This window comes from Scyliorhinus canicula, chromosome 11, assembly GCF_902713615.1.
Source record: "Scyliorhinus canicula chromosome 11, sScyCan1.1, whole genome shotgun sequence".
NCBI lineage: Eukaryota > Metazoa > Chordata > Chondrichthyes > Carcharhiniformes > Scyliorhinidae > Scyliorhinus > Scyliorhinus canicula.
Window position 1 is genome coordinate 103504575 of NC_052156.1, and position 27762 is coordinate 103532336.

At 44.3% G+C, this 27762-nt stretch overlaps 1 protein-coding gene across 5 annotated transcripts in view; it reads left to right on the forward strand.

Annotated features, from left to right (window-relative positions):
- fgd6 (FYVE, RhoGEF and PH domain containing 6) overlaps window positions 1-27762 on the forward strand; it is a 243997-nt gene that overhangs the window by 177486 nt on the left and 38749 nt on the right. For 3 of the 5 annotated variants that reach the window (XM_038810925.1, XM_038810924.1, XM_038810926.1), the window contains 3 exons: window positions 16817-16963; window positions 22102-22204; window positions 22725-22855. In XM_038810925.1, coding sequence (XP_038666853.1) covers window positions 16817-16963; window positions 22102-22204; window positions 22725-22855 — 381 coding nt within the window. The other 2 variants (XM_038810928.1, XM_038810927.1) reach the window with 2 other exon arrangements.

Sequence of the window (27762 nt, forward strand, 5' to 3'; positions counted from 1 at the left end):
ACCGAACAGGCCCTTGTGCCGAATGTTTGTCCTAGATTAAGAACAAATTAATTGACACCCCATCATTCTACCGTAATCCATGTACCTATCCAATAGCCGCTTGAATGTTCCTAATGTTTCCGACTCAACTACTTCCACAGGCAGTGCATTCCATGCCCCCACTATTCTCTGGGTAAAGAACCTACCTCTGACATCCCCCCTATATCTTCCACCATTCACCTTAAATTTATGTCCCCTTGTAATGGACTGTTCCACGCAGGGGAAAAGTCTCTGACTGTCTACTCTATCTATTCCCCTGATCATCTTATAAACCTCTATCAAGTCGCCCCTCATCCTTCTCCGTTCTAATGAGAAAAGGCCTAGCACCCGCTACCTTTCCTCAGAAGACCTACTCTCCATTCCAGGCAACATCCTGGTAAATCTCCTTTGCACCTTTTCCAAAGTTTCCACATCCTTCCTAAAATGAGGCGACCAGAACTGCACACAGTACTCCAAATGTGGCCTTACCAAGGTTTTGTACAGCTGCATCATCACCTCACAGCTCTTAAATTCAATCCCTCTGCTAATGAACGCTAGCACACCATAGGCCTTCTTCACAGCTCTATCTACTTGAGTGGCAACTTTCAAAGATCTATGAACATAGACCCCAAGATCTCTCTGCTCCTCCACATTGCCATGAACCCTACGGTTAACCCTTTATTCCGCATTCATATTTGTCCTTCCAAAATGGACAACCTCACACTTTTTCAGGGTTAAACTCCATCTGCCACTTCTCAGCCCAGCTCTGCATCCTATCTACGTCTCTTTGCAGCCGACAACAGCCCTCCTCATTATCCACAGCTCCACCAATCTTCATATCGTCTGCAAATTTACTGACCCACCCTTCAACTCCCTCATCCAAGTCATTAATGAAAATCACAAACAGCAGAGGACCCAGAACTGATCCCTGCGGTACGCCACTGGTAACTGGGCTCCAAGCTGAATATTTGCCATCCACCACCACTCTCTGACTTCTGTCGGTTAGCCAGTTCGTTATCCAACTTTTCCCACTATCCCATGCCTCCTTACTTTCTGCATAAGCCTACCATGGGGAACCTTATCAAATGCCTTACTAAAATTCATGTCCACTACATCCACTTCTTTACCTTCATCCACGTACTTGGTCACCACCTTCAAGAATTCAATAAGACTTGTGAGGCAAGACCTACCCCTTACAAATCCGTGCTGACTATCCCTATTCTGTGGGTGTTTCCACAGGTAAAGCTGCGCGGCTCGTCTGCTAGCGTGGCCAACCGTTGTGAAGATCGATACGGGGACGGTGCCGACCTTCTGGTCATAAGACCGATTCCCACTCTAAGTTCATAGAATGTCGGTGACCACCTCTAAAGTAACCATTGAAAAATTGTGCTTGTCCTTCAATACACACCATATCCCAGAGGTGTTGGGTACTGTCAATGGAACGTCTTTTGCAAGTGAGGAGTTCTCGAGCTTCCTGAAAGCTAACAGGGTAGGGCTAATCTGTTCGGCCCCTATCACCCGGCTTCAAACTGGCAGAAAGGTCGGTACAAACGTTCAAAAGGTGACTAAAAAAGCATACGTCGGGGTCGATGGACACGAGACTGGCCAGGTTTTCGTTCTGCCCAAGGACCATTCCACATGCTGCAACTAGGTTGGTGTTGTCTGAATTGCTAATGCGCTGGAGGCTTCAAATCCATTTTAGTCTGGTTTTCCTGATATAGGCTGGAAAATACGTCACAGCCAGGAGCTGCAAGGGTGTTGCCCTGTCCGATTAAAAAAAACAGCCAGACTATTTGTACCAGGTTATGCAGTCTATGTTCAGAACTTTGCAGGTAGCGCCCAGTGGATCTCCAGGACAATTACCTGCCAGACAGGGCCGGTATATTATCACGCTCAAGGTCGTTTCATGAAAAAGCCCCTCAATCACATGCAGTCCAGGCGACCAGTTTTACGCAAAATTCCACAGGAGAGAAAAGTTGCAGTCAAACCAAATCCAATGCCCGAAGAAGCTCAAGCATTACCTCAAGCGGGTCATGATGCCGAAATGAGAGAGGTTGTAGATACATGATTCTGATGTGGAAATCCAGGTGTCGGATGTCTCCGAGGAGCAAGCAGTGCAACAGCCTCAGACAGTGCATCCACCACGACGTTCCCGTCGGAAGCATCGTTCGACGTTCGGTTCTACCGCCAGATCCAGCGGGCAGGCATGGAACCGACAGATCAGGCTGGGATCTGATATATATTGTAAATATAATTGCTTGCAATAATCCAAGTTTTCTTTTTTCTAACTCGGATCGGACTCATTTGTGGCCTACAAAAGTAAGTTGTTAGGAATTCTTCAATTATGAATTAACTCTTAAATTCTTTTTTTTTTTAAATTTAGATTACCCAATTATTTTTTCCAATTAAGGGGCAATTTAGCGTGGCCAATCCACCTACTCTGCACATTTTTGGGTTGTGGGGGCGAAACCCACGCAGACACGGGGAGATTGTGCAAACTCCACACGGACAGTGACCCAGGGCCGGGATTCGAACCTGGGACCTCAGCGCCGTGAGGCGGTTGTGCTAACCACTAGGCCACCGTGCTGCCCTAACTCTTAAATTCTTAAATGTTACAAGTCAGAGCCATATAAAGTTGTTTTGGACTGTCTCTTCAAGTTAAAATGAACAGAGTCATGTGATCTTCTAAGTTCTGCTTGATAATACCATCAGGATCAGGTCCTGTGCTATTAAAATGCAGATGTCCGATTTAACAGCTGAAAACCAAGGCAAAAGCAAATTTTCTTATTATTGCAGACTTTCTGTTTCAAACACTTCGAACAGGAATAAAGAGAGAAAGCTGATGAGGAGTAGTAGCCGTTGCAGAGGGACAAGCTGCTTTCTCTGTTAGTTGCCAGATAGGATACTGGGTAAAGCTTGTCCATTGGTTGAAGAGGACGAACAAGGGCAGCACGGTGGCGCAGTGGTTAGCATTTCTGCCTCACGTCGGCGCGGTCCTAGGTTCGATCCCGGCTCTGGGTCACTGTCCGTGTGGAATTTGCATATTCTCCCTGTATTTGCGTGGGTTTTGCCCCCACAACCCAAAGTTGTGCAAGGTAGGTGGATTGGCCACGCTAAATTTCCCCTTAAATGGAAAAAATGAATTAGGTACTCTAAATTTATATTAAAAAATAGAAGAGGACGAGCGTGCAGTGATTTAAGGACACTCTCTGGCAAGGCAGGAAAATAAATTATTGGAGTGGGCCTTACTGCTGAAAATCGGTTCAGGCCTTTCCCAGGGCCTAAGCTAGTGGGGCCTTCGACAGTCACTGAGTGTTATAACTCAACAAAACGGGGAGATGTGAAATTGTTAGAACCTGGAAGCGACTTTAGAGTTTCCTGAAAGGACAGCAATTCTGTGGAAAGCATTCTGGTAAACTATGTCGCCGAGAGTATTAGTTGCTAACTCAGTCGTGTTTAGTCAAAGCTGCTTTTAACGTGTTGAAATACAAATCTTAAAACTTGATTTTGTCAAGTCACGAGGAATTCAGATATCTTGCTAAAAGCTCTAAAAGTTTAAGGTTCACACGGGGACAAGATCCGAATCCAGAGGCAGGAAATGAGTACCTTAGAATTTGTTAGATTTTATACAAATAAGATTTTACGGTTAACCTTTATAGTAATCAGTGAAAGGTTAACATAGCTACTTTATTGCTGAAGCAAATCTCAAAAAGAAGGACCTGTCCGTAAATGCCTTGCAACAGTTAAAAAACTTATTTTGAAAGCAATTGCGGATAAATGGGGAATAGAGTTAAAAGATGCAAAGAAGGCAAATATTGTTGAAGTATTGGCTCAACAGCTGAACCTGAAGGAAGAAAAGAGAGTGCATGCATGTTCAGTTAGCTAGACTTCAATTACCAATTAAATGACTTGAATCTGAGAAAAAGAGTGAGATGATAAAGCTCCCATTCAAAGAGAGGAAAGAGGAAAAAGGAAAGGGAAATGCAGAATTAGAATTTCATAGTGAAGAAAAATATAGTTACCAAGAGAGAAAATCAAGAAATTTGAGCTGGACAGAGAAAAGCTTTGATTATGTGAACAGGGGGTGGAAGGCAAATTTGACAATGATTTAACTTCTGTTTTAAAACCTGACTTTGTCAAGTCACTAGGAATTCAAATATCTTGCTGAAAGTTCTAAAGGTTAAAGGTTCACATGGGGGCAAGATCCGAATCCAGAGGCAGGAAATAAGTAGCTTATATTTTGTTACAGTTTATACAAATAAGATTTCATGGTTAACCTTTGCTGCAATGTATGTAATCTTGAAAGCATTAGCTGATAAATGGGGAATAGAGTTAAAAGATGCAAAGAAGGCAAACATTGTTTAAGTATTGGCTCAACACCTGCAACTTGAGGAAGACTATTTCTCTGCTGTCAAAATTCAGTGAGGCAGTTGAAATATATTTTGTATTGTTCGAGAAAATTGCCACAAAGCTCCAATGGCTGCAGGAAAGTTGGACAATTTTGTTGCAAAGTGTGTTCGTGGGGAAACCATTAGAAGCCATTCCCGTAACAGCCTCCCCGAACAGGTGCCGGAATGTGGCGACTAGGGGCTTTTCACAGTAACTTCATTGAAGCCTACTCGTGACAATAAGCGATTTTCATTTCATTTCAAGTGTACTCATTTTGAGATATGCAATTTGGTGATTATGATGCAATAAAGAATGCTGTTCTCACGATTTTGAGGGGAAAAAGTTTAGAAGAAGATGGAAGAAAAAGTTGAGGGAAGAAACAGAATCAGAGTTTTGTGGAATTTATTTGAGAAAAGGAAATTATATTTGATTGATGGAATAGAACAATAAGTATTGAGCAAGATTCTAAAAAAATTTAATGTCCCCGTAGGAATAGGGTCTCACCTAGAAGGGTATAATATTTCTAAGATGAGAGTTGCTGTAATGGCTGATGACTATGAATTGTCTCAACAGCAACTGAGTAGTAGCAGATCATAGTTGGAAAGCCCAACCAGAGAGTGAAGCGGTCTGACAATTAACAGAATATGATGTTGTGCCGACCTGTGAAACCACTCTAAAGCCCATCTACACTATTCCCTTATCATCCATGAAGGGCCTGTACTGCGTTGTTATGTTCTATGTATGAGGTACAGTGAGAAAAATAACATGAATGAAAAGACAGATACTCTTCAGAGTAATGAAAAATACAGTTTGGAGGATGAGTATGATTCAAGGGAACCAACATGTTATTTTTTCATGAAGATAGATGTTAAAGAAGAACATTGGAAAGAAAAAAGCCAACGGTGTAGTATTTCTAGGGTGTGACATGTGACTGTAGGAATTGTTGTACCAGTAGATGGCACTTATGACAAACCAATAGTTTTGAATGTATTTACCATTGGGAAAAAAAACTAGAACGTAAAGAATTGTAAAAATTTAGTGTTCAAGGTTGAAGTCTGCACATTTATCTCTGGTAAAGTAGGAAACCAACTTATTACACTTCGAGAAATGGAGTGAGCTCAATCACTGGTGGTAGGCAAAGGCCGATTTGGCAATGCTGCAGGAGAGTCACTTGAGGGTGAAGGGCCTTTAGAAGATGATCTTTTTCAGAATGTATTGATTATGGGAATTAATGTAGATTATCTTTACGCAATAGAGTGATTAAGTGATGTAAAATCTGGTTTGATTATTCTGGTATTGTAATTGTGCGAGTATTGGCGAAGTAGGCCATTAATAGTGTTGACTTCTACAAGACTTCTCCTTGCTGGAGATAATATCCAGTGATGTCAGACAGATCTAGTGAAACTATTGAAATTTAAAATGTACAAAATAAATCAAATGAGGCACAGAAATCCAGGAATCTCAACATTTTTTCGAGAGGAAATGCAGGGGTGGATTCTGGGAGGGGGGGGGGGGGGGGGGGGGGGGAGGGGTTCGATGTTAATAATGGATAAGGGCGGGTCAGGCTCATGGGGCAGGGCCCGGTGGTATGATTATGGTGGGTAAGAAGGGTGGAGGGAGGGGCGGGGGGAGGGGGGGAAGAGAGCGAGAGAGAGAGAGAGAGACCCCCAGTTAGGATACTCATGTGGAACGTGAAGGGGTTAGGCAAGCAAGGGTGCTTGCGCATCTTAAAAGTTTGCAAGCCGATGTAGCAATTCTGCAGGAGGCTCACTTGAGGGTGAAGGACAAGGTGAGACTTAAAAAGGACTGGGTTAGTCAGGTGTTTCACTCTAGATTTCACGGAAAGGCCCAAGGGGTAGCGGTAATGGTCAGCAAAAGAGGACGGTTCCAGATGGAGAATGTGGTTGCAGATCAGGGGGTAGATATGTGATTGTGACCGGGGCGCTGGAGGGGAGGTTAGTGGCACTGGTAAGTATATATGGTCCCGAGTGGGACGATGTGGGATTCGTGAAGAAGGTGTTTGGGGCCACCCCCGACTTGGGCACACAAGAACTGATAGTGGGGGGGACTGGAACTTGGTGCAGGAGCCAAGGTTGGACAGGTCACGGCCGTGCTCGCTGGTCCCATCGGGGGGGCAAAGGTGTAGGCTGGGCTAATGGTGGAAATGGGAGGGGTGGACCTTTGGAGGTTTCTGCAACCGAGGGAGCGGGAGTACTCTTTTTTTCTTTCTCAGCAGTCCATAAGGTATACTCGCGGATCGACTTTTCCATGGTGGAGAAGGCTTTGCTGGCTGGGGTTAAGGGGTCGGAGTACTCGGAAATTGCAGTATCAGATCATGCTCCGCATTGCGTGGATATGGGACTGGAGAAGGAGGTAGTACAGAGGCAGGGTGGAAATTAGATATGGGACTGTTGGGGGACCGAGCATTATGTGACAAAATTGAAAAAGTAATTGAGGAATATGTAGGTTTCAACTGTACGGATAAGGTGTCAAAGGCAGTTGTCTGGGAGGCTCTAAAGGCAGTGGTGAGGGGTGAGATGATCTCATTTAAGGCCAGGATGGACAAAGAGGAGAGGTTGGAGCGGCAGAGGGTAACAGTTGAGATGCTGGAGGTAGATAGGAGTTATGCAGAAGATGGGGACTCGGTGAAGTCAGAAAAGAGGAAGGAACTACAGGCGGGCTTTGACTGACTATCAGGAAGGCGTTGCGCCAACTGAGGTGAGCAAGGTTTGTAGTTTACGAGCATGGAGAGAAGGCATATGTTAGTGGGTCAGTTTCGGAGGGAGGGGGCGGCAGGGTAAATTGTTCCGGTGCGGGACAGGGCAGGGAAGTTGGTGGAGGCTCCGGATCAGATTAACAAGGTCGTTAAGGAATTCTATGAGAGGTTGCAGAGTTTAGAGCCACCTGGGGCAGACCGAAAGATGCAGGAATTTCTAGATGGGCTGGAGTACCCAAGGTTAGGGGAGGGGTACAGGGCTACATTAGAAGGAGTGATAGTGGAGCAGGAGATAAAAGATGCAATTGGGAGGATGCAGTCGGGAAAGTGGCAGGACCGAATGGGTTTCCGGTGGAATATTATAAAAAATTCAAGGATAAGCTGGCATCCCTGATGATGGGGATGTTTGAGGAGGCGATAGGGAAGGGGGTGTTACCACAAACATTGGGGCAGGCAGCTCATTTCCCTGTTGCTTAAAAAAAATAAGGATCTGACGGAGTGTGGGTCATATAGGCCCATATCGATTCTGAATGTGGACGCAAAAGTATTGGCGAAGGTACTGGCAGGTAGGCTGGAGGAGTACCTCCCGAAGGTGATAGGTAAAGATCAGACGGGGTTTGTGAGAGGGAGGCAGCTCTTTTCGAACGTTAGGAGGGTATTGAATCTGGTTATGGCACCGGCAGAGGGGAAAGAAACAGAGGTGGTCGTGGCATTGGACGCTAAGAAAGCCTTTGACCGGGTAGAATGGGGGTACTTGATGGTAGTTTTGGAGCAGTTTGGGATTGGACCAAGATTTATGGACTGGGTAAAGCTACTATAAGGAGCCATGGGCGAGTGTCCACACAAATAACATCAGCTCAAGATACTTTCTCTCCACCATGGGACTAGGCAGGGATGTTCTATGACCCCCTGCTATTTGCACTTGCGATTGAGCCGTTGACCATCGCATTAAGAAGGTTCGGGGGTATGGAACGGGATAGTGCGGGGGAGGGATAGAGCATAGGGTGTCCTTGTATGCCAATGATTTGTTATACGTGTCGGAACCGAGTGTGTCAATAGAGGGAATATTGGAGCTGCTTCGGATGTTTGGGTCTTTCTCGGGGTACAAATTAAATCTAGGCAAGAGTGTGTATTTTGTGGTGTCTTAGCCAGGGGTGGGGGGAGGGCTGACATTCCGTAGGGCAGGGACACTTTAGATACCTGGGGGTGCAGGTTGCTCGTGAGTGGGGGGGGGGGGGGGGGGGGTGCTCTGTAGATGCAACATTTCTAGTTTGGTGGGGAGGGTGAAAGCCGATCTGGCACGGTGGGATGGTCTCCCTCTCACCGGCGGGTCGAGTACAGGCGGTTAAAATGAACGTGTTGCTGCGATTTCTGTTTATTTTCCAATGCCTGCTGATTTTCCTGCCAAAGGCATTTTTTAGGGAGATTGAAGGAATGATTACCTCATTCATATGGGGAGGGAAGGTGGCCAGATTTAGAAAGGTGCTGCTACAGAGGGGAAGGCAGGCAGGGGATTTGGGTCTTCCGAACCTGATGTATTATTACTGGGCGGCGAATGTGGAGAAGGTGCAGAGCTGGGTCAGGAGGGTTGATTCTCAGTGGGTCAGAATGGAGGAGAGTTTGTGTCGGAGGTTGGGATTGAAGACGCTAGCAACAGTGTCGCTCCCGATGGCCCCAGGGAAATACTCAGGGAGTCCGGTAATAATAGCTTCACTGAGAATTTGGAGGCAGTTTCGCCACACTTCGGGTTGGGGGCAGGGTCAAGGGAAATCCCGATTCGGGGGAACCACAGATTTGAGCCACGGAAGTGGGATGGAAATTTTCGGAAATGGGAGAAGGGGATTAAGACACTAAAAGTTTTGTTTCTTGGGGGTCGGTTTGCAGGATTGAAGGAGCTGGGAGCGAAGTATGGGCAGGAGCAGGGGGAAATCTTCAGATACATGCAGGTTCGAGATTTTGCCAGGAAGGAGAAGCAGAGCTTCCCGGTGGAGCCGGCCTCCACATTGCTGGAATAGGTGCTGACGACAGGGGGACTGGAGAAGGGGGTAGTGTTGGTGGTTTATGGGGCTATTTTGGAAGAGAAGGCACCACTGGAGGGGATCAAAGCAAAGTGGGAGGAAGAGTTCGGAGAGGGTATGGAGGAGGGGCTCTGGTGTGAGGTGCTCCAAAGAGTGAATACCTCCACCTCGTGCGCGAGGTTAGGGCTGATACAGCTGAAGATGGTATATAGAACACACCTCACAAGGGCGAGGATGAGCCTGCTCTTTCAGGGGGTAGAAGATGTGTGCGAATGTTGGGGGGGATGCGGGGGTGCGTAAATCACGTTCATATATTTTGGTCCTGTCCAAAGCTGGAGGATTACTGGAAGGAGGTTTTTTGGGTAATCTCTAAAGTGGTGCACGTGAAGCCGGACCCTTGGGGGGCCATATTCGGGGTGTCGGGCCAGCCGGGGTTGGAAACGAGTGTGGAGGCAGATGTTGTAACCTTCGCCTCATTGATTGCCCAAAGGTGGATTATTGGGCTGGAGAGCAACCTCTGAACCCTGTGTCCTGGCATGGCGGGGAGACCTGTTGGAATTCTTGACTCTTGAGAAGGTTAAGTTTGAACCGAGGGGAAGGATGGAGGGATTCTACAATTCATGGACGCTATTCATTATGCACTTTCATCAATTGGGTTACACGAACATTAGTGGGGGGAAGTGATTCTGTGTATTAATGGGGACTATGGGTGATTCCTGATTCCTTTTTGTTACTTGTTTATGTTAACATGCAGGCAGTTGTTTGGGCGTTGGTGGGAGGATGGGATTGATGATGTTGATATGAGGATTGACATTATATTCATTACTGATTATTTATTGTTGATGGATGTAAATTTGGGAAAAAATGTGAAAAAGAAGGAGAATAAAAATATTTTAAAAAAGAAATCCATGAATCTCTGTAAACCAACTGTGAAAATCAATGTTTCAACAAAGGATGTGTTCAAAGAGTCAGAAGCTTCGGACAGATTCTAAATGAGAGGTTTCAAAACATAACAGCAGCAGATCTCAAAGTTGATGATGAAATGAAAAAAGGCACTGCTACAAAATCAAACAACTTCACTAAATCTAACACTTATACCATGGAGCTATGACAAAGGATTTGTGTTCTTGAACATAAATTAAAACTTTAAAATGACAAAGCATTTGCTCTTGTGAGAGAAGAATTGGAGAAAGTCTGCGCTTAGAATTCAAAAGAATTTGTAAACTGACTAAAAAGAATTTCCAAGATTTTTTTATCTCAACTTTGACATAACCTTGGCTTTTCAAGCAACTAAGGAGGATTTTACTCAGTGAAAGAATGAACTGCTTACAAAGGAGGAGGCAGTGTTAAACTTGCGTCTGCTGGAAAAGAACACTGAAAATGTAATTCATGCGTATGACCTTGAAGATAAAAATAATTCAGCATTCTAACCAGGAGGAAGACAACAGGAGCAGTTGTATAGTTGATTGAGATTGCCTTTACTGGCATGGACATTAGAAAACCCCTAGCCATGAAAGAGAATGGAAATCAAAAGTTAAATCCTGAATTGAATAGTTCCAAGGCTGAGTTAAAAGGTCAAAAGCCTGATGGCTGTGTAATGTATAAAACTGAAGAAGAACAGGATGGCACGGTGGTGCAGTGGTTAGCATTGCTGCCTCACGGTGCAATCCTGGCCCTGTGTCACTGTCCATGTGGACTTTGCACATTCTCCCGTGTCTACGTGGGTCTCACCCCCACAACCCAGAAAGATGTGCAGGGTAGATGGATTGGCCACGCTAAATTGCTCCTTAATTGGGAAAAAAAGTAATCTGGTACTCCAAATTAACTTTTATTTTAATTAAAGAAGGACAAAATAAGTTGCTGAATCCAGTTGGAGTGTCCAAAATCAATGATATTGTTCTTGACAAAGTTAATTACGCCAAACCAACTCAGTACGTGGAAAAGCTGTAAATTCTACCCAAAATGACAAAGGAGATTTACTGCAATGATTAGTGGAAAGTGAAACCACCAGCAGTGAAATTAACTCTTGTTGGGAAGAAAGTTGGAAATACAAGAACTCTCATCTACTGAACTTTAAATCCTCATTGTCACACGATATTGGGTGTGACAGGTTGAGCCTGAAAATGGTTTGTGGGGGTGGGTGGGGGGGGGAGGTGACATGTTAGAGTGCAAGGTTTTATAGAATGATTATGTTCTGGACTGTCTCTTTAATTTGAAGTAAAATGGAGTACATGTGATCTATTTCTTTTGTTACCATAAGGACTGGGGGGTCCAGGTCCTCTGCTACTGAAATGTGGTTGTCAGGTGTAACACCTGAGAGTACAGGCAGAAACGGATGTTCTATTATTGCAAACTTTGTCTTGGGGTCTGTGAACAGGAACAGAGAGTGAGGGAGAACCAAGGAAAAAGCATCCATTGTGATCTGCAGAGGGACAAGGCTGTTTTGTCTGTTAGCTACCAGCCTGGGAAAATTATCCACTACTCAAAGAGAGGAAAATTGCAGCAATTTGAGGACACTGGAAGATTTTCCATAGTGAGGCCAAGAGAAGACATTACTGGAGTGAGGCTTACTACTGAAAGTCTGTTCAATAATTCTGATACGATCTTCAACATTTGTCGGATGTAACAACTTAATGAAACAGGGAGATGTGAATTCGTTTGGACGCTTAAGACTCCAGTTATGTAGAAAGCATGCTGTAAAATGTATATGCAGCGTGGGTTATTGGTTGCATTAAGATATTAATGAGGGTTATTTTTTCTGTAGTTTCCAGTATTAGCTATCTACTAAGTAATGACCAGCCTTTTAGTTTTTTTGTTACGGTCAAAGTCTTAAAACTTGAAATCTTTGTCATGCAATTCCTTGAAATCAATCTTTTTCTAAGTTGTCAGTTCTCGCAGGGACGGTAACACAATGGTAAACGTCCTGAAGTTAATAAATAAGAGGAGCCCTTAAGTTGGTAAGAGTTCTTAAGAGGGCCTTTGGGCCAGTTAGATTCAATGAAAATGAATTAAATGAAAATCGCTTATTGTCACAAGTAGACTTCAAATGAAGTTACTGTGAAAAGCCCCTAGTCGCCACATTCCGGCGCCTGTTCAGGGAGGCTGGTATGGGAATTGAACCGTGCTGCTGGCCTGCCTTGGTCTGCTTTCAAAGCCAGCGTTTTAGCCCGGTGCTAAACCAGCCCCTAAGGCAGCCAATAGGTTTTTAAAGTAAAATTTGCAGTTCAAGTGCATAAACCACCCTTTTCGTGTGAAAGTGATTTTCGTTTAGTGCTTTTTTAAAAAACACTTGCGGGTGAGGCCTAAAGTAGGGATGGCTGTCCATAATCCAGCAAAGTCATGTTCTGCGTCCGTATGGGCTTTATCCTGTATTGCATACACTAACTGCACTGAATGCTGAGGCCACTTTGGTGATTTGATACAAGTGCATTGGTCCTTAATCTTGATGGTAATAGAAGGTAAATGAATGAAGAAAAATTGATGTTGCTACCCACTTGAATTCCAATAATTCCATGCATTTGAATTGGCTTAGAATTATTTGCATTTAACTACAGATTATAAGGAGTGCTTTTATTTTCCAGCCCCTCGTGTTGCAGTAATAATAATAATATAATCGCTTATTGTCACAAGTAGACTTCAGTGAAGTTACTGTGAAAAGTCCCGAGTCGCCACATTCCTGCGCCTTGTTCTGCATTACAAGCCAGCTGTTTAGCTCACTGTGCTAATCCAGCCAGTAACTTTCTGCTTCGCGACATCATAGAATCATAACAGTGCAGAAGGAGGCCATCCAGCCCACCAAGCCTGCACCAACCCACCGAAAGAGCACATCATCCAGCCCACCCCAACTCCACCCAACCCCTGGACACCAAGTCCAGTACGTCCAATCCACCTAGCCTGCACAACTTTGGACTGTGGGAGGAAACCGCAGCACCCGGAGGAAGCCCATGCCGACACTGGGAGAACGTACAAACTCCACGTGAGCAACGACCCAAGGCCGGAATTGAACCCGGGTCCGTGGCGTTGAGAGACAGCAGTGCTCACCACTGTGCACCATGTTACCGATAAAGTTCAAGAACTGTCATGAGATAAATGGCTCAATAGTTCATGAAGGCATTTAATAAGGTTTGGTGCAAAGATTATCAGTAAAAATGTGAGTGGACATAATTGGCTATGATGTTGTGATATGTGTCAGCAATTGGTTGGGAACAGGGTAGAGATAAAGGAACATTTCCTGCTAGACAGGATATAGCATGTGTTGTTTCCTAGTATTTTTCCTGAGGCATCAGCACTTCATTGTACGTATAAATTACTTTGATAAAGGAATGGAGAATTGTACATGTAGGTTTACAGCTAACAAAGTTAAGAGGCACATTAAGCTATATCTATAGGGGCAGGACATAACTGCAAGGCTGGGTCGGTGACAAATGGTGAGGGAAAACCTACTTTTTTAATGAATGTTTTTATTAAGGATTTTTTATGTTATACAAAACAAAGGTAATCATGAACATACATTGAAAACAACAGAAGAAAAGATGAAATAAAAGGAAAAAAATATATATATATATATATATATATTATATATTTATTCATACATTGGTTGTCTTTTGTTCAGGGAATAACTATTTGATCTAGTCTACCTGTCGAAGATGCATCTATCCATGACCATATTGATAGGAGTGTCACCGCACATTGTGGAGAAAAAGCCCCGCCTTCACATTGAGGATAGCCTCCCATCGTGTTCATAGAATTTACAGTGCAGAAGGAGGCCATTGTGTCATCGAGTCTGCACCGGCCCTTGGAAAGAGCACTCTACTTAAGCCCACACCTCCACCCTATCCCTGTAACCCAGTAACCCTGCCTAACCTTTTGGACACTAAGGGACAATTTATCATGGCCAATCCACCTAACCTGGACATATTTGGACTGTGGGAGGAAACCGGAGCACCCGGAGGATACCCACGCAGACACTGGGTGAAAGTGAAAACTCCACACAGACAGTCGTCCAAGGCTGGAATTGAACCCGGGACCCTGGAGCTGCGAGGCAGCAGTGCTAACCATGGAGCCATTGTACCGCCCTAACACCATGCTAAATACAATAGATTTTGAACAAATCTAGCAACTCAAACTGGGCATCCATGAGGCCTGTGAATCATCAGTAGCAACAGCATTGTATACAACCACAATATGTAACCTCGTGACCCAGAATATCCCTCACTCTACGATTAGCATCAAGCTGTGGGAACAGCCCTGGTTCAATGGAGAGTTGAGGAGGGAATTCCAGGAGCAGCACCAGGCATATCTAAAAATGAAATTATTTGCATGCCAATCACCAAAAGCAGCATCCTATGGACTTAGCTAAGAAATCCCACAACCAACAGATCAGATCTAAGCTCTGCCACATCCAGTCGTAAATGATGATGGACAATAAACAACTAACTGGAGGAGGAGTCTTACAAATATCCCCAATCCTCAATGATGGGTGAGCCCCGCACATCAATGCAAAAGAACGGGCTGAGGCATTTGCAACCATCTTCAGTCAGAAGTGCCAAGTGGATGATGAGGCCCCTAGCATCACAGATGGCAGTCGTCAGGCAATTAATTTCACTCCACCATATATCAGGAAACAGCTGAAAGCACTTGATACTGCAAAGGCTATAGCCCCTGACAGCATTCCAATAATAATACTGAAGACTTGTGCTCCAGAACTAGCTGACCTTTAGCCAAGCTGTTCCAACACAACTACAATACTGGCATCTACCCAGCAGTGTAGACAGATTAAATGAGTGAACAAAACTGCCAGGTGGAATTCAGTGTGGAGAAATATAAGTTAACGTACTTTGAATCTAAGAAAGACATTGCTTTCACAATGGATATGGGGAGACTAGGAATTTTAGCAGAGCTAAGGGAAACCCGCGTGTCTAAGGGTGTCTATCACTAAAAGCTGGTACACGGGAATACAAAGTAAAATGTAACTACTTGTCATTTTATTTCACTGTCGCACATCCATTCTGACTCTGCCTCCTACACTGTTCCGGTGAAACTCACTGGAAGCTTGAGGTACAGCACCTTACCTTTCAATTAGGCCGTTAGTCTCTGCATTGAGTAACCAGTGACATAACCACTATAATAATAAAAATCTTTATTGTCACAAGTAGGCTTACATTAACACTGCAATAAAGTTACTGTGAAAAGCCCCTAGTCGCCACATTCTGGTGCCTGTTCGGGTACACGGAGGAAGAATTCAGAATGCCCAATTCACCTAACAAGCACATCTTTCAGGACTTGTGGGAGGAAACCCACGCAGGCACGGGAAGAACGTGCAGACTCCGCGCAGGCAGTGACCCAAGCCGGGAATCGAACCTGGGACCCTGGAGCTGTGAAGCAACTGTGCCAACCACTGTGCTACCAGTCTCCTTTGTTGAGCTATGCTGGGAGAAAAGCACAGGGGGCGCGATTCTCTGCTCCCTAGGCCGGGTGGGAGAATCGCGGGAGGGCCGCTCTGGCACCCCCCACGATTCTCCCAACCCCCCCCCCCATTTCCGACCCGTGATTCTCCGGCCCGGATGGGCCAAGCGGCCTGCCATTCCCGACCTCTTCACGCCAGCGGCGTGGTTGCTGCCGGCGTGAACATAGCGCGAAAGGTGAGTTTGGGGCCTGTGGGGGGCGGAGAGGGGATCGAGCACCACGGCCGTGCTCGGGAGGGGACTGGCCCGCGATCGGTGCCCACCGATCGTCGGGCCGGCGTCTCCAAGAGACGCACTCTTTCCCCTCCGCCGCCCCGCAAGATCAAGCCACCACGCCTTGCGGGGCAGCGGAGGGGAAGGCGGCAACCGCGCATGCGCGGGTTGGAGCTGGCCAACCTGCGCGTGCGCGGCTGACGTCACTAAGGCGCCGCCGGCTGCGTCATTACTGGCGCGCCGCCTTGACACCAGCTTCGAGGCCCGGCGGCCGAGTTTGACGAAACACTGCTGCTAGCCCCCGGGGGGGGAAATAGGGGCGAGGAGCAGCCTCAGCCGTTGCGGAGAATTCCGTCCAGGGTTCCTTCGTAATTACTTTGGACATTACAGTTCCGAATCTTAAAATTCACTGAACTAGAATTTGTTCCCTCATACCTTCAGTTCTCTTAACGATTTATCTTTGAGTGAGTGTTAGATATAGGAGACTATATTGGGATGCTTGGTGTGATATAGTTTATCAATATTTTTTCTGAATTATTTATTTTTAACCCATGGAGGGGTGATGAGGACCACCTCCTAAAAGATTGGAGTTTTGAGAACTAAGACTTAATCATTTAAAGACTTGATCATTTATTTCCTGTCCCGTCCTGCCTTAATTGCAGTGATGTGGATATTTCATCAATACTGAAGCATAATTCATTTCTGGCCAAGGCAGGTAGAGCAGAGCTGTCTGGTGCATAGCTGATCTAGTTCCTGAATTGAATTCTTATTTGCTCTGAATATCGGAAGAGGATCTTAGATTTGAATACCTTTGACTTTCTTTCCTTCTGTGATTGATGATGCACTTAATTTCCACGGTACCTCATTCCTAGAACATGGACAGTTTTAAAAGGAGCAGAAAAATACATATTATTTCATCTTTGAATGTTGCCGCTTAATGCATGTTATATACATTGTTTAGATGCTTTATAGTTTCTGGTAACTTATTTTTCTTCTAGGAAGAACCAGATAAACCAGAACTAAATACACCTTTAGGCACTAAAGCACCCATTTGGATCCCTGATCCTCGTGCTACCATGTGTATGATCTGCACATGTGACTTTACACTTACCTGGAGGCGGCATCATTGTCGAGCATGTGGAAAGGTTAGTTTATGGGTGCAACTTTTTTGTGTTCATTTTTCTTTGTTTGCTATATGTCAAATAATGGTGACTTTAACTGGACTGCAGTTTTCAAGGTTCCAGCAGTGCTTTAGAGGCCACACACTAATAATTTCTTTCAGTTCTTTCCTGATCGAGAGATTTGTAACCAAAATCTGGAGATAAATATGAGAAGCTTTCCCTAGTTCATTTCCATTCAGTTCATGCAGTTCCATCAGGTGTACAGTTTGCTTTATTCATACTATTTCATTTTTCATTAGCTTTCAAAGTTAAGCTGGTGCTTTACATGTGGCAAGACTGAACACAGAGAAATGTAATTGTATAAACACAGTTCAAAAATCTTAATCAAAGTAAAACACTGTGGATGCTGAAAATCTGAAATTAAAACAGAAAAGGCTAGAAACACTCAGCAGGTTTAGCAGCATTTGTGGAGAAAAAATAAAGAGTTAATGTTTTGAGTCAGTGACCTTTCATCAGTGCTGGAAAGAGATCCACCCTGCACCTTCAATGGATTATCCTGTGTCATTTCAACCACCTGCAAAAATATGCCACCATCAAACCCATCTCCTCTCACCCTGTTGAGCATTCATAAGGGTCTATTCCCTGAAAAGCAGATGCTGGAAATTTGATATAAAAATAGAAAATGCTGGGAATATTCAGATCAGACAACATTGTGGAAAGAAAAACAGGGTTAATGTTGACCTGTGATATTAACAATATGTTCTTCTGTGAGTGCTGCCTGACCTGCGAGTGTTTCCAGCATGGTTTTGATTTTATTTCAGATTTTCAGTATCCGCACCATTTTTTTCTATGGAATATTGTCGAGAGCCTATTCCTAGTAATAGTGATAGAGAAATCTTTCCACAATAATTCATGTCTATGACCTTGCCAACAGCAATTATTGATGGGTCATAAATGCTGGTCTAGCCTGCAATGCCCAAATCTCATGAATGCATCAAAAAGAAAATTGAGGAAGAGAAGAAAAAAGGTGGATATATAAAGGTGAGGGATTGGATAGAATTTGGAAGCCAAGTTGAAGAGATTTTTCAGCTCAAAGCAAGAGCAGGGAGCAGCACCGCTAAAGTTATCAATGTGCTCAAAAAATAGATGAGGTCAGCCCGTGTAGGAATTGAAAAAGGAATGTTTAATGAATCCCGTTGTGAGGTGGACCTAGCTAGGACCCATATAGATTCCCACAGCAACACCTTTTATTTGGAGGGAGCGAGTGTCTTACAAAGTTTGCTGATGATACAAAGCTCGGTGTAAATGTAAGCTGTGAAGAGGGCACAGAGAGGCTGCAAAAACATTGAAACGGTTAAGTGAATGGGCAACAAGGTGGCAGAAGGAGTATAATGCGGGCAAGTGTGAGGTTATTCACTTTGGTCTTAAGATTGGAAAAACAGAATTTTTTTAAAAAGGCATCAATCTTGTAAATGTTGATGTTTAGAGGAGTTTAATTGTACTCATACAAGAGGCACAAAATTAGCATTCAGATACAACAAACAATTAGGAAGACAGATGGCATGTAGCCTTTATTGCAAGGGTATTAAACTACAAGAATAAAGAATGTCTTACTGGAGCTGTACAAGGTTTTGTTGAGGCAGCACCTGGTGTACTGTATGCAGTTTTGATCTCCATATTTAAGGAAGGATATACTTGCATTGGAGGCAGTACAACAAAGGTTCACGAGATTGGGCCCAGGGATGAGAGGGTTGTCCTAGTACAAGAGGCTGAGTAAATTGGGTCTATATTCTCTGGAATGTAGAAGATTGAAAGACGATATTCATTGAAATGTACAAGATTCTAAAGGGACTTCATTAGGTAGACACAAAGATTTTTTCCCTTGGCTGGGGAAAACACAAGGACACAGTCTCGGGATAAGGGGATTATTATTTAGGACTGAGATGAGAAGAAATTTCTTCACTCAGCGCTGTAAAACTTTGGAATTCTCTATCAAAAAGGGTTGTAGATACCCCATCTTTGAATATATTTAAAGCTGAGATAGATTTTTGTTCTCTGAGAAGCAACGGATTTGGGAAGTGGGTGGGAGAGTGAAGTTGAAGTCAATTGTAATCGCATTGAATGGGGAAGCAGGGACAATCAACTGTATGGTCTACTATCTATTTAGTTCTTAAAACTGGAAAAGTGGCACAGGGCATTAGTCTCAGATGTAGGTCAGAAGACGAGAAAAAGAGTGTGATGGAAAGATAATCAGTTCCAAGAACAGGCTGAAACAGTGGCTCTATCAGGACAGTCCTGTGTATGGATTTTTGGAAAGAGATGGGAGCAGGCAGTGTAAGAGTAAACAACTTTAATGTTTGAAGCCATGTGGCAGGAGGAAGATCTCCCAACGAAGAAAGGCCTGAGAAACGATGGTTTTATGTTCACTGATAGGTTTGTGAACCAGGGAGAAGTAGATTTGTGAATCACGGAGAGGTAGATGGAGATTTCAAAGATTTGCTGTTCTATCTCTGAGGTAGAAATCTGTTAACCAAGTAACAGCACCGTCTCCTTGTCAGTAGGTTTAATGATTACGTCAGGATTGGACCTACAGATAAAAGAGCTTTATTTTGATTAATAGAAAACAGTTTAAATCAATAATGTAATGCAACTTACTGTTGATTTATTCTTGGCTCACTATATTTTTAACACACATTGGGGTTTTTTAGTCTGAATTGTTTGATCATCCTGTTCACAAGGGAGGATGGTGGGGACCGTTTTTCCTCCATTATCCTGCTAGAACTCAGCTGGGATGTTCCACAGAATGTTAGAAAATTCAGATAACAAGACTCACTGCTAATTCACTGACCTGACCAGGGTCCTGCTCCTTCTGTCTGAATCATAGTTGGCCACTCCTGCTCTGGCCACAATATGATAATTGGGTAGGTGGGGATTTTCTTTCCAGCCCAGTTATATTGCTTCCTGGGGTGATAACGGGGAGCCAATGGATGTGGTATATCTGGATTTCCAGAAAGCCTTTGACAAGGTGCCACACAAAAGGTTGCTGCATAAGATAAAGATGCATGGCATTAAGGGTAAAGTAGTAGCATGGATAGAGGATTGGTTAATTAATAGAAAGCAAAGAGTGGGGATTAATGGGTGTTTCTCTGGTTGGCAATCAGTAGCTAGTGGTGTCCCTCAGGGATCCGTGTTGGGCCCACAATTGTTCACAATTTACATAGATGATTTGGAGTTGGGGACCAAGGGCAATGTGTCCAAGTTTGCAGATGACACTAAGATGAGTGGTAAAGCGAAAAGTGCAGAGGATACTGGAAGTCTGCAGAGGGATTTGGATAGGTTAAGTGAATGGGCTAGGGTCTGGCAGATGGAATACAATGTTGACAAATGTGAGGTTATCCATTTTGGTAGGAATAACAGCAAATGGAATTATTATTTAAACAATAAAATGTTAAAGCATGCTGCTGTGCAGAGAGACCTGGGTGTGCTAGTGCATGAGTCACAGTAAGTTGGTTTACAAGTGCAACAGGTGATTAAGAAGGCAAATGGAATTTTGTCCTTCATTGCTAGAGGGATGGAGTTTAAGACTAGGGAGGTTATGTTGCAATTGTGTACGGTGTTAGTGAGGCCGCACCTGGAGTATTGTGTTCAGTTTTGGTCTCCTTACTTGAGAAAGGACGTACTGGCTCTGGAGGGTGTGCAGAGGAGATTCACTAGGTTAATCCCAGAGCTGAAGGGGTTGGATTACGAGGAGAGGGTGAGTAGACTGGGACTGTATTCGGTGGAATTTAGAAGGATGAGGGGGGATCTTATAGAAACATTTAAAATTATGAAGGGAATAGATAGGATAGATGCAGGCAGGTTGTTTCCACTGGTGGGTGAAAGCAGAACTAGGGGACATAGCCTCAAAATAAGGGGAAGTAGATTTAGGACTGAGTTTAGGAGGAACTTCTTCACCCAAAGGGTTGTGAATCTATGGAATTCCTTGCCCAGTGAAGCAGTTGAGGCTCCTTCATTAAATGTTTTTAAGGTAAAGATAGATAGTTTTTTGAAGAATAAAGGGATTAAGGGTTATGGTGTTCGGGCCGGAAAGTGGAGCTGAGTCCACAAAAGATCAGCCATGATCTCATTGTATGGCGGAGCAGGCTCGAGGGGCCAGATGGCCTACTCCTGCTCCTAGTTCTTATGTTCTTATGTGAGGCAGGAGATCCAAGGAAATAGTGGTGAAGGCTCTTGAGTTCCCTCAGTGGAGGGAAAGGTCTCAAGCCAGCCAGAGAAAAAACTAGCCACTTGTTTTAATCACATTTTCCAGCACCTGTTACATAGCCTTGCAGGTTATATCACTTCAAATGCAAATCCAGATACATTTTTATATACCTATAGAAGATCTTTATTGTGGCTGAGAGCTTAATTAGGAGCTTTCCTCTGATCTGTGTGATGCTACTTCTACTTTATCGTCCCCCTTCACCTTTTCTGGTGCTGCAGTTGTGTCTCTGTTGTAGCAGTTTAGGTGTTTCCTTGCTTGCACTGCCAGCTTCCTCTTGATAGCAGGAAAATCTACCAAGAGCCCACCATACAAATACGCTAATCCCTAACTAGGAAAATGGATCAGTGTTGTTGTGGACGGAAGTCCCAACCACTGGAATTCTGCCCCAGATAGTAGAATCCCCAGTGGTGCTCATGTTGAGTAGACCGTTTTATTTCCAGTGTGCACTCTAATGGCATTATTTGTATATTCCCTTTACCAATACAGTTTCAAATATTTCATGTTTAAAGTTAAGTTTGAGTTCATAGGAAAAGAACAAGTATTGACAACGGAAGCTAATCTTGTGAACATTACAAATGATTTGTTGAGAAGTAGCCTGAATTGAAACATACGTTACTTGGTAGTTAAGAGTAGGAACAAGAAGTAATATTTATTGTGCACATGATTGTATCGATTCAAGTGTTCAAATCAGATACTAATGCCTAAAAACTTACAGTAGATTTGCTCATTTAGCAGTGCCAATTATATTTGCGATATTTGTGGCTACTACTTTTGTAAATGTAAGTTTCAACAGATTTATTCTGTGGACCTGAGCCAAATAGTTATTTTGTTATTCAGTTTAAATCCAGCCAGTTGAAATCCTTGTTGTGCACATGTATAATATAATTTTATCTTTCAGATTGTTTGTCAGGCCTGCTCATCAAACAAATTTAACCTGGACTACCTTAAAAACCAACCTGCTAGAGTTTGTGATCACTGCTTCTCAGAACTACAAAAGATAGGTAAGGAAAAGATTAACATTAGAAAGGTTCATGCCCAAGGAGTATATTAATTATATTTCAGAAAATCCAGTAGAAATAACCATTCTTCCAACCCATCTAGACTCCCCATAGGGACAGAAACATTTTAGTTGAATAATTTGCACAATTGTTCCACAATTTTTTTTGTACAGCCAAGAGCAGTAGAGAACAAAGGATATTTTCATGGTCTTCCCCCACCCTCGCTCAGAATCCTCAAGTGGAGACATTTTTTTAGAAGGCTTTTTTTTAGAAAAAGCACAAAGCTTTTACATTCAATCACCTGAATCATTAAAATCGCAAAACACTTTAAACATTTAGATGTCAAAAAAGGACTGGGATCTTGCTGTTTCACTCATCCTCCAGGCCACCCCCACTCTTTTTTTCCCAAGCTGCAGAATCCAGTTGGTACTGCAAGGATTCAAATTAGCTGTGTTTTTTTTTAAATCTTGTTTTGGATTTTACTGCTAATATTAAAATAAATCCACTTGCCTCCGTTAATTAGAAGAACAGTCATCTGATACGAAGATGCTGTCTCCGACTCACAGATCATCAAGTGCCCTCACCTCGGTTTTTCACAGCATTCAGCATTCTTCAGGGCGGAAGCACAAGAAAATTCCTGCAGCACTGAAAGAAGTAAGTGAGGGCACTGAGCTTTAACTGATCTTCATCAAACTGTATTCCAGGTGCAACAAATATAAGACACCCTCTGCTGGGACTTCGTGCCAGTGAGGAAAGTGGCCTCTCGGTGACACTACTGTGCAATGGGTACTGGCAGAGCTCTCCACGTGCACATTTCAATAAATGGAAAGGCTATTAGTTATTGTCATGTCTCAAGTATTAGAATAGAATAGAGAAATACAGCACAGAACAGGCCCATCGGCCCACGATGTTGTGCTGAACGTTTGTCCTAGGTTAATCATGGAATTTTGGACACTAAGGGCAATTTATCATGGCCAATCCACCCAACCTGTACATCTTTGGACTGTGGGAGGAAACCGGAGTACCCGGAGGAAACCCACGCACACACGGGGAGGATGTGCAGACTCCACACAGACAGTGACCCAAGTCGAAATCGAACTTGGGACCCTGGAGCTATGAAGCAATTGTGCTCCCCACAATGCTACCGTGCTGCCCTTAAGAATTAATTAATCTACCCTCCATTATTCTACCCTAATCCATGTAGCTATCCAATAGCCGCTTGAAGGTCCCTAACGTTTCCGACTCAACTACTTCCACAGGCAGTGCATTCCATGCCCCCACTACTCTCTGGGTAAAGAACCTACCTCTGACATCCCCCCTGTATCTTCCACCATTTACCTTAAATTTATGTCCCCTTGTAATGGTTTGTTCCACCCGGGGAAAAAGTCTCCGACTGTCTACTCTATCTATTCCCCTGATCATCTTATAAACCTCTATCAAGTCGCCCCTCATCCTTCTCCGTTCTAATGAGAAAAGGCCTAGCACCCTCAACCATTCCTCGTAAGACCTACTCTCCATTCCAGGCAACATCCTGGTAAATCTCCTTTGCACCGTTTCCAAAGCTTCCACATCCTTCCTAAAATGAGGTGACCAGAACTGATAAGCTTGATGACCAGACTGATAAGCTTGAGGAGATACTTGTCAGGAAGGAAGATGTGTTGCGCGTTTTGAAAAACTTGAGGATAGACAAGTCCCCCGGGCCTGACGGGATATATCCAAGGATTCTATGGGAAGCAAGAAATGAAATTGCAGAGCCGTTGGCAATGATCTTTTCGTCCTCGCTGTCAACAGGGGTGGTACCAGAGGATTGGAGAGTGGCGAATGTCGTGCCCCTGTTCAAAAAAGGGAATAGGGATAACCATGGGAATTACAGGCCAGTTAGTCTTACTTCGGTGGTAGGCAAAGTAATGGAAAGGGTACTGAGGGATAGGATTTCTGAGCATCTGGAAAGACATTGCTTGATTAGGGATAGTCAGCACGGATTTGTGAGGGGTAGGTCTTGCCTTACAAGTCTTATTGAATTCTTTGAGGAGGTGACCAAGCATGTGGATGAAGGTAAAGCAGTGGATGTAGTGTACATGGATTTTAGTAAGGCATTTGATAAGGTTCCACATGGTAGGCTTATGCAGAAAGTAAGGAGGCATGGGATAGTGGGAAATTTGGCCAGTTGGATAACAAACTGGCTAACCGATAGAAGACAGAGAGTTGTGGTGGATGGCAAATATTCAGCCTGGAGCCCAGTTATCAGTGGCGTACCGCAGGGATCAGTTCTGGGTCCTCTGCTGTTTGTGATTTTCATTAACGACTTGGATGAGGGAGTTGAAGGGTGGGTCAGTAAATTTGCAGATGATACGAAGATTGGTGGAGTTGTGGATAGTGAGGAGGGCTGTTGTCAGCTTCAAAGAGACATAGATAGAATGCAGAGCTGGGCTGAGAAGTGGCAGATGGAGTTTAACCCTGACAAGTGTGAGGTTGTCCATTTTGGAAGGACAAATCTGAATGCGGAATACAGGGTTAATGGTAGGGTTCTTGGCAATGTGGAGGAGCAGAGAGATCTTGGGGTCTATGTTCATAGTTCTTTGAAAGTTGCCACTCAAGTGGATAGAGCTGTGAAGAAGGCCTATGGTGTGCTAGCGTTCATTAGCAGAGGGATTGAATTTAAGAGCCGTGAGGTGATGATGCAGCTGTACAAAACCTTGGTCAGGCCACATTTGGAGTACTGTGTGCAGTTCTGGTCACCTCATTTTAGGAAGGATGTGGAAACTTTGGAAAAGGTGCAAAGGAGATTTACCAGGATGTTGCCTGGAATGGAGAGTAGGTCATACGAGGAAAGGTTGAGGGTGCTAGGCCTTTTCTCATTAGAACGGAGAAGGATGAGGGGCGACTTGATAGAGGTTTATAAGATGATCAGGGGAATAGATAGAGTAGACAGTCAGAGACTTTTTCCCCGGGTGGAACACACCATTACGAGGGGACATAAATTTAAGATAAATGGTGGAAGATATAGAGGGGATGTCAGAGGTAGGTTCTTTACCCAGAGAGTAGTGGGGGCATGGAATGCACTGCCTGTGATAGTAGTTGAGTCGGAAAATTTATGGACCTTCAAGCGGCTATTGGATAGGTACTTGGATTAGGGTAGAATAAGGGAGTGTAGGTTAACTTCTTATGGGCAGCACGGTAGCATTGTGGATAGCACAATTGCTTCACAGCTCCAGGGTCCCAAGTTCGATTTCGACTTGGGTCACTGTCTGTGTGGAGTCTGCACATCCTCCCCGTGACTGCGTGGGTTTCCTCCGGGTACTCCGGTTTCCTCCCACAGTCCAAAGATGTGCAGGTTGGATGGATTGGCCATGAAAAATTGTCCAAAATTCTATGATTAACCTAGGACAAAAGTTCGGCGCAACATCGTGGGCCGAAGGGCCTGTTCTGTGCTGTATTTCTCTAATCTACTCCAAATGTGGCCTGACCAAGGTTTTGTACAGCTGCATCATCACCTCACGGCTCTTAAATTCAATCCCTCTGCTAATGAACGCTAGCACACCATAGGCCTTCTTCACAGCTCTATCTACTTGAGTGGCAACTTTCAAAGATCTATGAACATAGACCCCAAGATCTCTCTGCTCCTCTACATTGCCAAGAACCCTACCGTTAACCATGTATTCCGCATTCATATTTGTCCTTCCAAAATGGACAACCTCACACTTGTCAGGGTTAAACTCCATCTGCCACTTTTCAGCCCAGCTCTGCATCCTATCTATGTCTCTTTGAAGCCGACAACAGCCCTCCTCACTATCCACAACTCCACCAATCTTCGTATCATCTTCAAATTTATTGACCCACCCTTCAACTCCCTCATCCAAGTCATTAATGAAAATCACAAACAGCAGAGGACCCAGAACTGATCCCTGCGGTACGCCACTGGTAACTGGGCTCAGGGCTGAATATTTGCCATCCACCACCACTCTCTCTTCTATCGGTTAGCCAGTTCGCTATCCAACTGGGTAAATTTCCCACTATCCCATGCCTCCTTACTTTCTGCATAAGCCTACCATGGGGAACCTTATCAAATGCCTTACTAATATCCATGTACACTACATCCACTGCTTTACCTTCATCCACATGCTTGGTCACCTCCTCAAAGAAGTCAATAAGACTTGTAAGGCAAGACCCTACCCCTCACACATCCGTGCTGACTATCCCTAATCAAGCAGTGTCTTTCCAGATGCTCAGAAATCCTATCCCTCAGTGCCCTTTCCATTACTTTGCCTACCACTAAAGTAAGACTAACTGGCGTGTAATTCCCTGGGTTATCCCTATTCCCTTTTTTGAACAGGGGCACGACATTCGCCACTCTCCAATCCTCTGGTACCACCCGTTGACAGCAAGGACGAAAAGATCATTACCAACGGCTCTGCAATTTCATTTCTTGCTTCCCATAGAATCCTTGGATATATCCCATCAGGCCCGGGGGACTTGTCTATCCTCAAGTTTTTCAAAATGCCCAACACATCTTCCTTCCTAACAAGTATCTCCTCGAGCTTACCAGTCTGTTTCACACTTTCCTCTCCAACAATATGGCCCCCCTCGTTTGTAAATACTGAAGAAAAATACTTGTTCAAGACCTCTCCTATCTCTTCAGACTCAATACACAATCTCCCGCTACTGTACTTGATTGGACCTACCCTCGCTCTAGTCATTCTCATATTTCTCACATATGTGTAAAAGGCCTTGGGGTTTTCCTTGATCCTACCCGCCAAAGGTTTTTCATGGCCTCTCTTAGCTCTCCTAATCCTTTTCTTCAGTTCCCTCCTGGCTGTCTTAGAACATAGAACAGTACAGCACAGAACAGGCCCTTCGGCCCTCGATGTTGTGCCGAGCCATGATCACCCTACTCAAACCCACGTATCCACCCTATACCCGTAACCCAACAACCCCCCCCTTAACCTTACTTTTTTAGGACACTACGGGCAATTTAGCATGGCCAATCCACCTAACCCGCACATCTTTGGACTGTGGGAGGAAACCGGAGCACCCGGAGGAAACCCACGCACACACGGGGAGGACGTGCAGACTCCGCACAGACAGTGACCCAGCCGGGAATCGAACCTGGGACCCTGGAGCTGTGAAGCATTTATGCTAACCACCATGCTACCGTGCTGGTCTTGTATCCCTCTAGCGCCCTGTCTGAACCTTGTTTCCTCAGCCTTACATAAGTCTCCTTCTTCCTCTTAACAAGACATTCAACCTCTCTTGTCAACCATGGTTCCCTCACTCGACCATCTCTTCCCTGCCTGACAGAGACATACATATCAAAAACACGCAGTACCTGTTCCTTGAACAAGTTCCACATTTCACTGGTGTCCTTCCCTGACAGCCTATGTTCCCAACTTATGCACTTCAATTCTTGTCTGACAGCATTGTATTTACCCTTCCCCCAATTGTAAACCTTGCCATGTTGCACGCACCTATCCCTCTCCATTACTCAAGTGAAAGTCACAGAATTGTGGTCACTACCTCCAAAATGCTCCCCCACTAACAAATCTATCACCTGCCCTGGTTCA